The following is a 15,865-nucleotide window of genomic DNA, read 5'->3' as shown; positions in this document are numbered from 1 at the left end:
ACTCATTTCTATAGTTTATATATACTTGCCATTTTCCAGGTTTTTTATCTTTTCTCCATATTTTTCAAGCTCTGTTCCTTCTATCTTTTGCCTCACTGCATCTTCTGTTGAACCAGCATTTAATGTACATTCTCTCTAGCTTCTGTCTTGGTACATGCCTATTCACCCCTTCATTGTAATTTTCCATCAAGATATCCCATTTCTCTTCCACTTTTGTCTCTTCCATGTAAAAATTTTCCTAATTTGCATTCTGAAGGAATTTCTTTAGTTTTCTACAGTCCGTTTTGCTGTACATCAATCTTCCTTTCCTATGCTTTTCATTTCTCTCCATGTATATTTCTTCCTTTAGTTCAGTCTCATATGCTCATTCGCTTCCCAAGCGTCCATTTCTGGGGACACATAAGTCACCACAAACTTTCTACTTTTCATGTCCTTGTCTTCGACTTTTATCATGATCATTTCTACATTACCTTTCCCTTCCACAATTTTTGTCACATTCAAGTTTTTCTTGGCCAAGCACATGATTCCTCCTCCCTGTTTCTTGTCTGTTTTTAATCCAGTATTTGTATAGTCCTTGTCCAACATTGATGGGTGGTATTGCACCCCTTAGTTTAGTCTCCACAATTCCCATTATGTTTGGTTTTTCTTCTAACAGGTAACCATTAAGTTCATTCAGTCCTGAAATGAATCTGTCGATGTTAGTATAGGCCACTTTAATTTCTTTTTTTCTGTCTTTGGTTCTCCCATTCTGGTGCACCATTTTCTCAGTCTCATGTCGATTACTCTCCAATAGAATTCCTTGCTTTCAGTCTCTGCTCTCTTCACATTTTTTTCCTTAGCTTCATCTTTTAGTGTCTTCTCTTTTTCTAATTCCTCAAGTGAAGAAGCCTCTTGGTATAAAGATAGAAAGTCAAAAGTTCCACTGTTTTAAAGAGATATTTCTTTTTAGAGATTATTACAGATTATCTAAATTGTCTTTTACTTTAATCTTAAGATTTTTTTTACTTAATAGTCATCATCTTAAACATAAGTTCAACTGTTATCAGCACTCACATATTCTCACTATAGTTCACTTGTTTCAGCTTGAACTACATATTTTTTTCATCTAAAGATGAAAATCTAGACCTGAGATTCCATTGTAATGCTAGTTCTTCTATTTTCTACAAGCCAATCTATCTTTCCCTATCACAATCTAAAGTTAAGTACCTACCTTTCCCTATCACATTCCATGTCCTCTAAGCGTTGTGTAAGAGCCAGTTTCTGCTGTATGGCCATTCGTAACAGAGAGTTAAGAGTTTTCTTCTCTTCCTCTGCAGCAACCAGCTGCCTCTGCACCTCATCCAATTGTGTTACATACTCCTCACATCGGGCAGCAAACATAGCACGCAGACCTGTATAACAAAAATCATTATAATTGCAAATTGACATCTTTTCTGTTAGCTTGCATTTTGTTTTCCTTGCAACAATGACAATTTTGTAAATCCATACTTTATGAACATACAAAACAAAAATAATGAACATAGAAAAAAAAAAAAATAGACATCTTTACTAATGGAACAAGTTGGATGAAAATATAATCCAGGCCAACAATATGAATGATTTTATGGCAAAATTTCAAACTTGCTAATTGGGAGAAGAGATGGGACCCCATTAATCCAATTTCAACTCCATATACTATTAGGTAAATACAACTTTTTTATCAATTCACCAACAAATATACCATGATCAAAAGCTAAGTTTAGCCAACTTTTCATATTTCTTGTTTCCAAATTTCAGTCATAAGGCTGGAGAGAGAAAAAACAAACAAACTCAAGAGTATTAACATTGCTCACTAAATCAGTGGTTTTGTTATTTCATTGTGAGTTTGATTGCTTTCCTAGTGTGTGCCCTACTATTGCAATAGTATTGTTTAGATCAATGAGCTCAACCCATTTCCTCATGTATCCCATGTACTTTTTTTTTTTTTTAACCTCCTGGAGATCACTTCAACACTGAATACAATCATCAGGCACCAACAACTACAAGTTTTGAGTTTGCAACATCACTTATGAAACTGTGGCATATGATTGGTCCAAGGACCCCAGAGTGACAAATACTGATTTATATAATGCCCACATAATCTCTTACCTTATCATTTTTGGTACACCAGTGCTATTCAAGCTGTCCTAGCACCATGAGAAGCAGTAAGAATTAAACCAAAACTTATCCTACTTGTGATTAAGGTTAATAATGTTTGGATATGATTAAGTTGGGTGCCTTTGCTACTATTGAAGATCATTCAATCTACTACCCCAGATCTCTGCAAGAAACTCATGACTGTTAACCAGCAACAGCCTAAGTCTATTAGTCTAAGTTACTCATAGAAAAATATTTTGTTTCCTTTATAGGGATACAATCAGGAAATGTAAGATTGTCTTCTATGTGATCTGGGATATTTTATTTCTGTAGCCAGGCCTATTCTGAGTTGATACCATTTTCATGTTAGATGGTGACCTGACCATAATTATGCTAGTGCATTTTTTTCTTCTCTTGTAAAGTTTTTCTGTGGGCCTAGTATCTAGATGGGTTTGTTGAAGTAGTGTGTTTTATGATCATTTTATAGTGCTAGGTTATCTGAGTGTGAATGTATTCTGCTAGATATGTGTGTGGTGAAGGTGGATCTTTGTTGTCGACATTTGAGAAATATACTGTTGGTGTACCCTTTTTGTTGTGTTCAATTGGTTGTGCTTGTGTGATTTAATAAGATGAGTGAGCAGGGTCGAGGTTACTTGCATAGAACTGTGTATCATTTTCATGTGATATCCTGTGGTGAGTATTTTGGTTTCTCTATCCAGATTTCATCGGGTGGTTTAGATGCATGATATTATTACTCTTGATGCACTGAGAACCTTTTGTATTTTGTATTGTTTAATGGGTGTTTATGTTTTCCTGACTGTTGAGAACTATGCTGTGGGAGCAACATCTAGTGTGGTTCTCTACAATGTTGCTGATTAATTCTTTTCTGCTGTCCAAAAACCATGCTTGTAACTGATTTTGGTATGGTTATTTTCTTGCAAATTTCTACACCCAGATCTTTCATGCATGGACTGAAGGTCACTACTGTGTACCAAAGGTCTTAAATTTTTCTCACAATGATAAGATTTTGCCATTCAATTTTACTTCATCTGAGGAATTTGCTGCATGTTGTTTTGCAATATAATATGCTCAGTAGCATACACACGATGCTTCAAAGACTATATGGGGTGGCCCTACAAACCAGAGCTACACATTTTGTCCGTGTTAGAGGACATATCTACTCATAGAGAAATGATGCTACTTCATTGTACTGCCACTCTCTCCATTATGCTGTCCCCCTCTCTTAACCACTTCACTCTGGGGCACATTGCACGTCTGGCAGCATTAGCTGCCCAACGTGCGATGTTGCGTCATAATAATCGCATTATAGAAAATAAAGTCAGTGCTCAATCGTTCGTTCTTTCGCCCGTGAATTTTGATAACCATAGAAAATATGATGAAGCCAGTTTAGAGAGAATGGAGGTTACATAGGTACGACTACAATAAATATAATCAAGACGCCGACGTCGGCATCATCGCATACCCATTTGCTCCTCATGACGCCTACGTAGGCGTCACCGTATGGAAGTGGTTAATACTGTCTTGTACTTAGGGGCATGCCAATTAATCAGCATGGGCAAGAATCAGCACTTTTTTGGTGAATCAGCATTGGCATCAGTGAATATCGGCATTTTATTTTTTTTTAGAAAGGGATTCAACATTGGCATTGGCAATATTTTGCTGATGCTAATGCCAATTCAGTAATCTACCTATTATTCATTGTTCTGGTGGTTGCATAGCGCCATGCAGCATATTATGTGCTATATGAGATACCACTACCAAATAATCATTGCTTTATTTTATTTTCACATAGCATCATAACCATAGGGAATGAGGTGGCTAGGAATATGCCGTGGTAGTGGTAAACCTACACTGTCATCTAGTTTAAAAAATATTATGCAGTGGTGATAAAATCTGCAGACATTAGGACATACAACCAGGGAAAATTTTAAAATAGCGGCAGAAGTCGAAGTAAATGTTTGAGCTAATTATATTAATTTTTAATTTTATTTTTGTATTTCTTATGTAAAATTAAACTATATATATACAGTGAGTCCTCCTTATACAGTGATACTTTATCCAGTAAATTCACAGTTATGGTATTAGGTAATTACTAACCTCAATTCTATCTACGGTAAGAAAAATTCACAGATATGGTATCCGCTAGATATTTTGAAGAGGAAAGAGCAGGGAGAAGGTACGTCTGCCATATCCTATTATTATACTGTATGTTATAATGGGTTTGGTATACGGTAATTTCAATTTGCAGTAAGGTTTTCAGGAACGCATATGTACCATATAACGAGGACTTGCTGTATATATATACAGTCTCTGAACTTGAACAATTTGGTTTTCAAACAAAAAATTCGAGCTGGAAATAACTGTTTTCAAACAAAATTTCAGTTCTCGAACTATGCTGACACGTGGGCGCTGAGGAAACGTAAACAGTTCTCTGTTGGCCGCTGAGCAGAATAGTTGTCCTGTACTTTTGTTATCAGTTTTCTTGCATTCAGCATTTATTTTTCCTACACTAGCCCTCAGTCATGGTTCCAAAGAAAGCAACAAGTGATACTGGTAAAGGAAAAAGAAATGTGAGAAAAATAATCAATGTGAAGAAAGAAATTATCGCATACATATATATACCAAGGCTTTTTCCCCCTTACACGGGGGGGTAGCCAAAAAGAAGGCATAGAAATCACTCCCACCCATTTAATTTCCCATATATTCCACTCCCCTCCACCCTTCTTCCTATCTTGGCACCTCCTGGATGACGGGTCATCCCTGGATCCTGTCCACTGCCCTGGGTCAGAAGCAGTGTCGCAAGACACAGCACATCCACAGCAAGGCCACTTCATAAATTCGGTTACCCCACCTCTCCGTCCCCCCATGCAGAAAAGGAGAAGACGGGGAGAAATCCCTTCGGGCTGCATCAAAAAAATATTCATACATACTTCCTCACCCCCCATCCCCCAACCACTCCCCCTCATGCATCACAGCCTCATCTATACACAACCCTTCTCCATTCACCCCTATCTTCTGTCCTCTCCCGTCCTTCCTCCACAGACATTCCTCTCTTTTGTAAAGCTCCTTTCACCCCATCCATCCATCTCATCCTAGGACGCCCCCTCATATTCACTCCTTCCACACTTCTTTTACTAATCTTTCTTCACTCATTCTTTCCATGTGTCCAAACCATCCTAATACTCTTTCATCAACCCTATCTCCCAACTCCCTTTCCACCCCTGTTCTCCTCCTCACCTCCTCATTTCTCACTCTATCTAGCCTAGTAACCCCCATCATACTTCTCAGACATTTCATCTCAAACACATTCAAACTCCTCTCTTCCTCTCTCATGTTCCATGTTTCTGCCCCGTACATTGCTGTTGGCACAATCACTCCTTCATATAACCTCCTCTTAGCATCCATTCCCAGATGTCTATTTCTCATTACACTTTTTAATCCACCAAGGCATTTACTCGCTTCTCTCAATCTACATTCTACCTCCACCCCCACTCCTCCTTTTCCTGCAACATTCGCACCCAAGTATCTGAAACCATCCACTTCCTCCAGTTTCTCACCCTTAATGCTCACTTCCAGCCTACTGTCACTCTCTCCCCTTGTACATCTCATCACCTTATTTTAGCCCACATTTGTCTTCAGTTTCCTTCTTTCACACACCTTCTCAAACTCTGTCACTAACTTTCTCAATACCTCCTCTGATCCTGCTACAAGCACAGTGTCATCAGCAAACAACAACTGGCTCACCTCCCACTTTTCTCAATTTTCTTTAATCATCTCCAACCCCTGACCCACTACCCTTACATTCACCTCTCGCACCACCCCATCCATGTAAAGATTGAACAGCCAGGGCGACATAACACATCACTGACGAAGTCCCACCTTTACCTCAAACCATTCACTCTCTCCATTTCTAATCCTAACACAAGCTCTACTACTCTCATAAAAACTTTTGACTGCTCTTAACCACTTCCATATGGTGATGCCTACATAGGCCTCATGAGGAGCAAGTGGGTACGCGATGATTGTAGTCATACCTGCGTGACCCTCATTCTCTCTAAACTGGCTTCATCATATTTTCTATGGTTATCAAAATTCACGGGTGAAAGAGAATGAGCGATTGAGCAGTGACTTTATTCTTTATAATGCGATTATTATGACGCAACATCACATGTCTGGCAGCTAATGCTGCCAGATGTGCGATGTGCCCCGGAGTGAAGAGGTTAACAGCTTTCCTCCTATCCTGTATATCTGCAGTACGTCCCACAGTGCCTTCCGGTCTACCCTGTCATAAGCCTTTTCCAGATCCATAAAAGCCCAAAAAACATCCTTACCTTTTCCTATAGCTTTCTCACATATGTCTTACCATAAAAATCTGATCTACACACCCCTACCTGTCCTAAAACCACATTGTTCCTCACCAATTACTCCCTCTGTTCCTCTCCTAATCCTCTCAGTCAAGACACTCCCATAAGCCTTCCCAACTACACTCAACAAGCTGATCCCTCTGTAACTACTACACTAACATTTGTCACCCTTTCCTTTGTAAAGCAGAACTACACAGGCACTCCTCCAGTCCTCCAGCACTCTACCCTCTCTTAAACAAACATTAAATAACCTTACCAGCCAGTCCACCATAACTGTACCTACTTTCTTCATACATTCTGCATGGCATCCATCCAACCCAGGTGCCTTACCTGCTCTCATCATCTTAATGGCTGCTTTCACTTCATCTTTCCCTATTTCTCCTCCATTTTCCTCACTCATCACTCTCATTTTCTTAGCGCTTCCCACTGCAACTACCTTTCCCTCCCTATCCTCCTTCACATTTAACAACTCCCTAAAATACTCTGCCCACCTTCCTCTCACTGCCTTCTCTTCCATTATCATCTCTCCATCTGCACCTTTTACCTTTTCTTCTCTACTTGATTTGCCTCCTCTTCCTCTTTTAATTTCTTTCCAAAACATCTTTTTATTACTTTCAAAATTTTCTGTCATAATCTTTCCCCATTTCACATCTGCTCTCCTCTTTGCTTCCTTTATCTTATGCTTAACTTCCTTTCTCTTTAATTGGTACCTCTCATATGATTCCCTCGTCCTAATTTATAGCCAATCTATGAATGCCTGCTTCTTCTCTTTTACACCCTTCTTTGCTTCCTCATCCCACCAGTCACTACCCTTTCTTCTATTTCCTCCTGCCCTCCTTGTTCCACACACCATCTTTGCACACCTTATGACTCCCTCCTTGAACCATCCCCATTCCTCCTCCACTCCTACTTCTACTTTATCCTTTACTCTCTCCCACTCCTCTCTCAACTTCTTCTTATACTCATTCTCCTTTTTTTCCTCATTTAAGCAGTTCACTCTAAGTATCTCCCTACCTCCTGCCCTTTTCCTCTTTCTCCACCTATTCTCCACTCTCAAACTACCTTCCACCAGGAAATGATCTGATATTCCCCCACTCTCTCCCCTTAAAACATGTACATCCTTAACCCTTCCTACCATACTCCTGGTCACCACTATATAGTCCATTAACACTCTATCTGCCACCCTTCCATCCACCACCCTCTCCCATGTGTACTTATGCTTGACTTTCTTCCTAAACACTGTATTTGCTCTCATAAACTCTCTTTCAAGACACATCTCCACCATCAATTCTCCACTACGATTTTTACCTGGAACTCCATACTACTTTCCAATCACTCCGTCAATTGGTTCATTTCCTACCCTAGCATTGAGGTCTCCCAATACAACTACATTGACATTTCTCCCTAATCCCTCTATGTAAAACACTAAAATGGCATTCGTGTATCTGATCTTGCTGTGCAGTAGGGTATGGCAAAGTTTACAATTTGTACTATTCTCAAGAATAAAGAAGTGATTATGTCGGCTGATGTTGTAAAAGGAGTGACCGTCATTAGTAAACAAAGACTGCAAATACTTGAGGAAGTGGAAAAGATGTTGCTTGTTTATATAAATGAGAAACAGCAGGAGATAGTATCTCTGAAGCATTTATATGTGAGAAGGCATTAGCAATTTACGATGATCAAGTAAAGAAAAGCCCTGGTACAAGTGCTGATGATTTTGTGTTTAAAGCAAGTCAAGGATGGTTTGAAAAATTTAAGAACAGAAGTGAAATTCACAGTATAGTTGGGCATAGTGAGGCAGTGAGTTCAAACAAGGAAATGGAAGAAAATTTTGTGGTTGAGTTTGGTGACTTTATAAAGAAAGAAGGTCTTCTCCCCTAACAGGTATTTCATGCTGATGAAACCGGATTATTCTGGAAAAAAATTGCCAAAAAGAACCTATATCACTAAGAAGGAAAAATCGCTGCCTGGGCACATGCCAATGAAAGACAGACTCACTCTTCTGCTGTGAGGTAACATTTCAGAAAAAAATTTACAGCACAGGCTAAAACAACAAACATTGGAAAGGTTTTTAGTGAAAGAAAAAATGAAAGAAACCCAAGAGAAAGATTTACATGAGCCAGAGAAGAGAAGAAACACCTAAACAAGAATCACCAGAAGTTTTTATGGAAGGGGATTCCCCTTCCAAGCAACAATTTGCCCCTTTCCCTCCTTCATCTCCATCCATCTATACCATCACATCACAGCCAAAAGGGTACATAACATACATTACATAATAACTGTACAGTGTTCCTTTGTCATTAAATTTACTTCTGTTATGTTTTTCGTTTGACTTACATTTTTATGTTTTATTTATTATATGATATATAAAGTGTAATTATGTAAATAAGTATTCATCTGGTGCTTGGGAATGAATTAATCTCTTTTACATTACAGAAGGCCCTCAATTAACACGGATTCAAATAACACGGATTCAAGCAGCAAATGCAAGATAATGCAAAAGACACAATCATTCAAGTGATTAACGAAAAAGCAAACTGGGTCAGGGACACAGTAGATAGGAAGAAATGTATTGTGGTTTATGGGCTTAAAGAAAAACAAGGATTGGCGAGGTACATGAGAGAAAAAGAAGAAAAAGAGACAGCAGTAGAAATCCTTAATGAAATTCAGGGGGGAGATAGTGATTCAGGCACAGACTTAGAAGAGACTTACAGAATTGGTCGCTATACTAAGGATAGGAATCGACCTCTAAAGATAAAACTAAGGTCACAAGTGGTAGTAGAAGACATATTTGAAAAAGTAGGTAACTTGGCAAAGAGTGAAAAATACAATAAGATATGGATAAAAAGAGAAATGAGTACTGAGGAATTAGAAAAAGAAAGGGCGCTAAGAGAAGAAGCAAAGGAAAAAAAACTTGAAAAGATCGGAGACAGAATGCAAAGAATTCCAGTGGAGAGTAATAGACTTGAGATTAAGACAATGGCGCTTCAAAACGAACAAAACAAGGGAAGAAGAAACCAGGGAGAAGGAAGAAAATTAAAAGTGGCCTATACCAACATTGACGGACTAATTTCGGGACTGAACGAACTCAATGATTATCTGTTAGAAGCAAAACCAGACATAATGGGAATTGTAGAGACTAAACTAAGAGGTGAAATACCATCCACTGTTATCGGACAAGGTTTATACAACTACTGGATAAAAAACAGGGACAAGAAACAGGGAGGGGGAATCATGTTCTTGGCCAAGAAAGACCTAAAGGTGACAAAAATTGCAGAGGGCAAAGGTAATGCTGAATTGATCATGATAAAAGTCGAAGGCAAGAATATGAAGAGTAGAAAGTTTGTGGTGACTTATGTGCCTCCAAAAACAAGCGCTTGGAAAGAAATTGAACATAAAAAAATGCTAGATGACACAAGAAAATCACTCAATGAGATACTAATGGGTAAGGGTAATCTGGTAGTTATGGGGGACTTCAATTGCAAAGAAATTTGTTGGGACAGCATGACAGTGCAAGGAGGAGATGACTCGTGGGGCAATGTACTGCTAGATATGACCATGGAGTACACAATGACCCAATGGGTCCATGAAAACACAAGGTACAGAAATAATGAAGAGCCATCGAAACTAGATCTAATATTTACAACAGAGCCTGAAATAGTGCATAAAGTCCAGTATGAGACACCAATTGGAAAGAGTGACCATGTACTCATCGAAACTATACTAAAGGAAGAAATAGACATAGAGAGGAACGAAAAGCATAGGAAAGGAAGACTGAGGTACAACAAAACAGACTTTACAAAACTAAAGACATTCTTCCGGAATGCAAACTGGGAAATATTTTACAGGGAAGAAACAGCAGTGGAAGAGAAATGGAATATATTGATGGAAAACTACAATGAAGGGGTAAACAGGCATGTACCAAGACAAAAGCGAGAGAGAGAGTACATTAAATGTTGGTTCAACAAAAGATGCAGTGAGGCAAAAGACAGAAGGGACAAAGCTTGGAAAAAGTGGAGAAAAGACAAAAAACAAAGCAAATGGCAAATTTATGTTAACTATAGAAATGAGTATGTTAATGTGAGAAGAGAGGAGAAAAGGAACCATGAGAAGGATATTATAGACAAATGCAAAGAGCAACCCAAACTATTCTATCGGTATGTGAATGGTAAACTTAAAAACAAACAGGAATTGGTGAAACTATGCCAAGGAAACATAGAATACACAGAAGATTTAGAGATGGCCGAAGTCATGAACAATCACTTTAAATCTGTTTTCACCAGAGAGAAAATACCGAATTGTGACATAGACGAAAACAAGAAATCTCCCCTCATGAATGAGTTTACAGCATCACTAAAGGAAATATCAGAACATTTATCAAGGCTGGATGTCAGAAAATCACATGGCCCGGACGGTATTGCAAATTGGATTCTAAAGGAGTGCAAAGAAGAACTAACAGACAAAATACACATCTTAATAAACAGCTCACTCAAAGAAGGAAAGATACCCGAGGACTGGAAAAACGCTAACATTGTACCAATACACAAAGGAGGAAACAAAGAAGAACCCACCAACTATAGGCCAGTATCACTAACAAGCACCATTGCCAAAATTTGTGAGAAAATAATCAAGAATAGATGGGTAAAACATCTGGAAGACAATGACATATTAAACCCAAGACAATTCGGATTCAGACAAGGAAGATCATGCTCCACAAACTTAATATGCTTTTACTCAAGACTAATAGACATAGTGCAAGAAAGAAATGGATGGGCTGATTGTGCATTCCTAGACTTGCAAAAAGCCTTTGACAAAGTACCACACAGAAAACTACTAAAAAAACTGGAACACATAGGAGGAATACAGGGAAACCTACTAAAATGGATAGAGGACTTTCTGACTGGTAGAAAGATGAGAGTAGTGCTCAGAGAAAAATATTCAGACTGGAAAGAGGTGATCAGTGGAGTACCGCAAGGATCTGTGCTGGCACCAATAATGTTTGCTATCTATATGAATGACATGGATGAGGACGTGAACTGCTACATGAGCTTCTTTGCCGATGACGCCAAACTGCTAAGGAAAATAGAAACTGATGAGGACTGTGAAGCACTGCAAGAAGACCTAAATAGGGTATGGAACTGGAGTCAGAAATGGGAAGTGGACTTTAATACTAAGAAGTGTAGCATAATGGAGTTTGGAAAAAGCAAAAACAGAATATCAGGAAAATATACAATTGGAACCAAAGAAGTAAAGAAAGTAGGATCCGAAAAAGATTTGGGAGTAATTATCACGAACGACCTGTCCTATGATATACAGATTAACAAAATTGTCGGGGAGACTTACAATTTGCTAAGATCAATAAAAGTGGCGTTTACATACTTGGACGAAGACATGATGAAAAAAATATTGGTTACATTGATAAGGCCTAGATTAGAGTATGCAGCGACATTGTGGTCCCCCAGTACCAAAAAGAATATAAAGAAAATAGAAAGAATCCAAAGAGCAGCTACAAAAATGGCACCTGCACTTGCAAACCTATCATACGAAGAGAGATTGGCTAAACTGGAGTTACCGACACTGGAGCAAAGAAGAGAGAGAGGTGACCTATTGACCATCTACAGAATCATGAAAGGCACAGAGGTACTCGATAGTGAGAACTTACTTAACTGGGACAAAAGAAACACAAGAGGACATGGAAAGAAAATAAAAAAACATAGCTATAGAAGAGAACTGAAGAAAAAACAGTTTTCCTCATAGAGTTTTGGACACTTGGAACAAACTGGACAATGAAATAGTATGCGCAAAAACCATTCATGAGTTTAAAAACAAACTAGACACTGCAAGATACAAAGGCGGGACAACACGAGCATAGCTCCCCTTCCCGCAAAATACAACTAGGTAAATACAACTAGGTAAATACACGGATTTTATTTCAAAACCAATCTCAAATGTAGAGAACCGTTTTAAAATTTGTGCCGCGTTGGGCACGCATACACACATGCGCAGACTACAGTATATTTATATTGTTTTGTATATTACATAGGATACATAATAAATATTATATTTGTACAATTGCGTTTGCATTATTCTTTTTAAAAATTAATTTGTATGGTGTTATAAATGAACTTGTACGGTGGATATTAGCTGTGAGGTAAAGTGTATACCAGTACTGGTAAATTTTTAGTTTCGACCATGGGCGCAGTATAGCAATAGAAAATTAATTATTGATTTTGGAAATTATAATGTATCAACGTAACATGCAATTTTGTGAGTGGAAATAAAAAACAAAACAAAAAAGGTGCTAAAACAGATTTCGTAAGTAACGAAGTCGTGTCGGATGAATGGTACGCCATGTTTGTTATGATAGATGCCGGTTTTAAATTTTGTGCCGCGTTGTCCCAAAAATCAAAATACGAACTAAAAATTCGCCATAACGAATAAAATCCTGTTGAAAAAAATTACTGTATTTTTAAATCATAAATATTAAAAAGAAAATTATTTTTACATCATAAATATTAAGAAAAAACTGCCATATGTCCAGGTAAAAAAAAAAGTTAAAATAGATACGTACGTTTGTTATTGTTTTCAAAACAACGCCATGTACTGCTCAGTCTACTCACTTGGTCTCGGTTAATCGTGGATTACAGAAAGCCCTCAAATAAAGCGGTGGTTAGGTTCCTGAAATTACTGTGTATGACCAAATCCGCGTATGCTGACATTCCATATACCTTGGTATTTTTTTAGTTGTGACCATGGGCACAATATAGCAATAGAAAATTAATTATTAATTTTGTAAATTAAAATGTATCAACGTAATATGCAATTTTGTGGGCGGAAATGAAAAAAAAAAAATACCTTGCTACAAGCAAATATGCTAATGAACGAAGTCGGTAGCATAGGATCGGGACGCCATCTTGTCGTCTGTCAATTGACGGCCTCGGTACTTCCGATAGTACCTCGCCAGGTACATTTTCTTGAAGGAATGTTATGGAGCGGAGATACATGCATTCCTTCAAGCTGCAAGAACTTTGTATACCCCGCAAGCTGAGAGAATGGTTGAAAAGCCCGCCAACGTCTCTCAACGATGACGACAACGAGGACGAGCTGGATGACATTTAATTTGCAGCTAATGATTTATTAAACACAGGTTAGTTTAGTTTAGGTTAGATGAATTTTATCTTTTTGGTTGCAATTTTGATCATAACTAATTCTACATTGCCTTGGCCTTCAATAATCTTTGTCACATTTAGACCCTATTTGGTCAATATCATGACACTGCTTTTCTGTTATATTTTCACCCAGTAGTTGGATAGACCATGTCCCACTATGCTTGTTGATAGAGGTCCTTTCGGTTTTGTCTCTACTATTCCCATGACAGCAGGTTTTTCTGTTTCTAGATAGTCATTTAGTTCACTGATTCTGGAGATCATGCCATCGATATTTGTGTATGCCACTTTTAATTTCTTATGTTTCTTTTTTGGTTTAAGTTTCCATTTATTTTATGTACCTTTTTTCAGTGAAGTCCAGCACTCTCCAATTTTTTTTTTTTTTTTTCCACGTCTCTGTTCTCTTCTCATTTCTATCATTGGCTTCAATTCTGAGAGCTTTGTCTTTCTCTTTTTCCTCATCATTCATTTCCTTTTGCATCCATATATGTTTGAATTTCTCGCTGTTTGCCGGTTTAACCGCTTTCAATAATACCTCCTTGTCTATCATTTGAGTTCTTAATTTTATTTTCAGAGGTCTATGTTTTGTTCTTTTGAATATTTGCCTATTCTATGGATTTTGTTGATTTCTTTATCAAAATTTTGCCCTTCATCCTGTATTTCTCCTTAGCTATTTCCTTCTCCTTTTCTCTCTGGTATCTATACATATCATGTTTTTCCTGGATATCATGGACAACAATGCACTTACCTTTGTCAACTGTATCTCTCATCAAATTTTCCTTTTCTTTAATTACTTTCATAACTGTTTCTTTTGTGTTTTACTCCATCTGCTTTTGTATTATTTCTCTAAAACATAGTTTTTTAATTTTCCTGTTCTTGTTTATATTGATTTTTTATTTCAATGAGGTCTGTTTCTTTGATTGACTCTTCCACCTTTCTGGTCACTACTTGTAATTGCTCTTTGACCTTTTTCAGTGCATCATTTCGATTTTTGTTTTCATTTTCCATTCTCTCATTTTCTCTTTTAAGGATTTCAATTTTGCTCCATAGGTCACTTAGTTCTTTGATCGTTTGCTCATTACTTACACAAAGTAATCAATTCTCTATGTACAGCTCGGTAGTCCAATTTTAAATCTATAATTTCTTCCATTAAGTCATTTACTTCACAATTTCTTAATGCATTACTATATCTAATTTCTCTATCTATATCTAAGCTTTTTCCTATTTCACCTGGGTTTCTTTGAAACCCTGAAAAAAAGTTACTTTCCCACCTTTGGTTTTTTCTTGAGTATCAATCACACAAGAGTGTTTGGGGATGACACCTCTAGGACTTTCCACTATACTTACATCTAATCCTTTTTGTTGGTTCATTTGTTATTCTTTCTTCTTGGTCTTTCTCCATTTTGCCAAAAACTATACTTATTTTAAGAACTGGAAAAACTGGAAAAAAAATTACAGGTCACAGAAGTAACATAGTTCACCCATCCCGCACAATAACAACTGTATTCTTTCCATCTTGCTTATATCCTTCAGTCTGTGTGGGGACCATACTACTGATGCATATTCCACTATTTGATGGATCAGGGTTTCAATGAATTTTTTCATCATCTCTTCATCCATATAGTGAAAAGCCCTTTTAATCTTCTGCAATAGTCCATATGTCTCCCACAATCCTGCTGTTATGTCTGTCAGGTGACAGGTTGTCTTCTATCAACATTTTTTTCCCTTTTGTGTTTGTAATGGGTTAACTTCCCAGATAATAGTTTAAGGATGGTCTGTTGCCACTATTGTCCATTTCCAGTATTTTGCATTTTTTATATTGAACTTCATTTCCCATTCTTGGCTCCATGAAAAAATAGTTTCTAGGTATTTTTCCAATAGTCTACCATCCTCCTCATTTTCACTCTTCTCATGATATTTACATCAATACCCCATCTGGGGTATTGGTTGCATGCTATTGTGGCAAAGTAGCTTGCAGTTGATACTTTAGGGTCTATATGGGGTGCCTCTATGGACCAGAGCCACACATCATTTTGTCTATGATAGAGGAAAACTCTGTTCATAGAGAAATTATGACACTTTTATACTACGACTGTCCAACCCCTTGTTACTGTCCTGTACCATTTCTCTGAATATTCATTTCCTTTTTTTGCCGACCCTGTGGAGGGGGAAAACAATGCTACCACCAAGTCTTCCCAC

The 15,865-nt window shown here is 37.7% G+C and overlaps 1 protein-coding gene across 1 annotated transcript in view; it reads right to left on the bottom strand.

The window, feature by feature from the left end:
• Positions 1 to 15,865, bottom strand: part of LOC143039361 (protein bicaudal D-like) — a 115,658-nt gene that overhangs the window by 34,135 nt on the left and 65,658 nt on the right. The window contains exon 6 of the mRNA XM_076209253.1: positions 1,211 to 1,391. Coding sequence (XP_076065368.1) covers positions 1,211 to 1,391 — 181 coding nt within the window. The remainder of the gene's footprint in view (positions 1 to 1,210; positions 1,392 to 15,865) is intronic.

This window comes from Oratosquilla oratoria, chromosome 26 (assembly GCF_046742065.1).
Source record: "Oratosquilla oratoria isolate Oo_2021 chromosome 26, ASM4674206v1, whole genome shotgun sequence".
NCBI lineage: Eukaryota > Metazoa > Arthropoda > Malacostraca > Stomatopoda > Squillidae > Oratosquilla > Oratosquilla oratoria.
The sequence above is the reverse complement of the archived record's forward strand: the minus strand, read 5'-3'. Positions and strand labels throughout refer to the sequence as shown.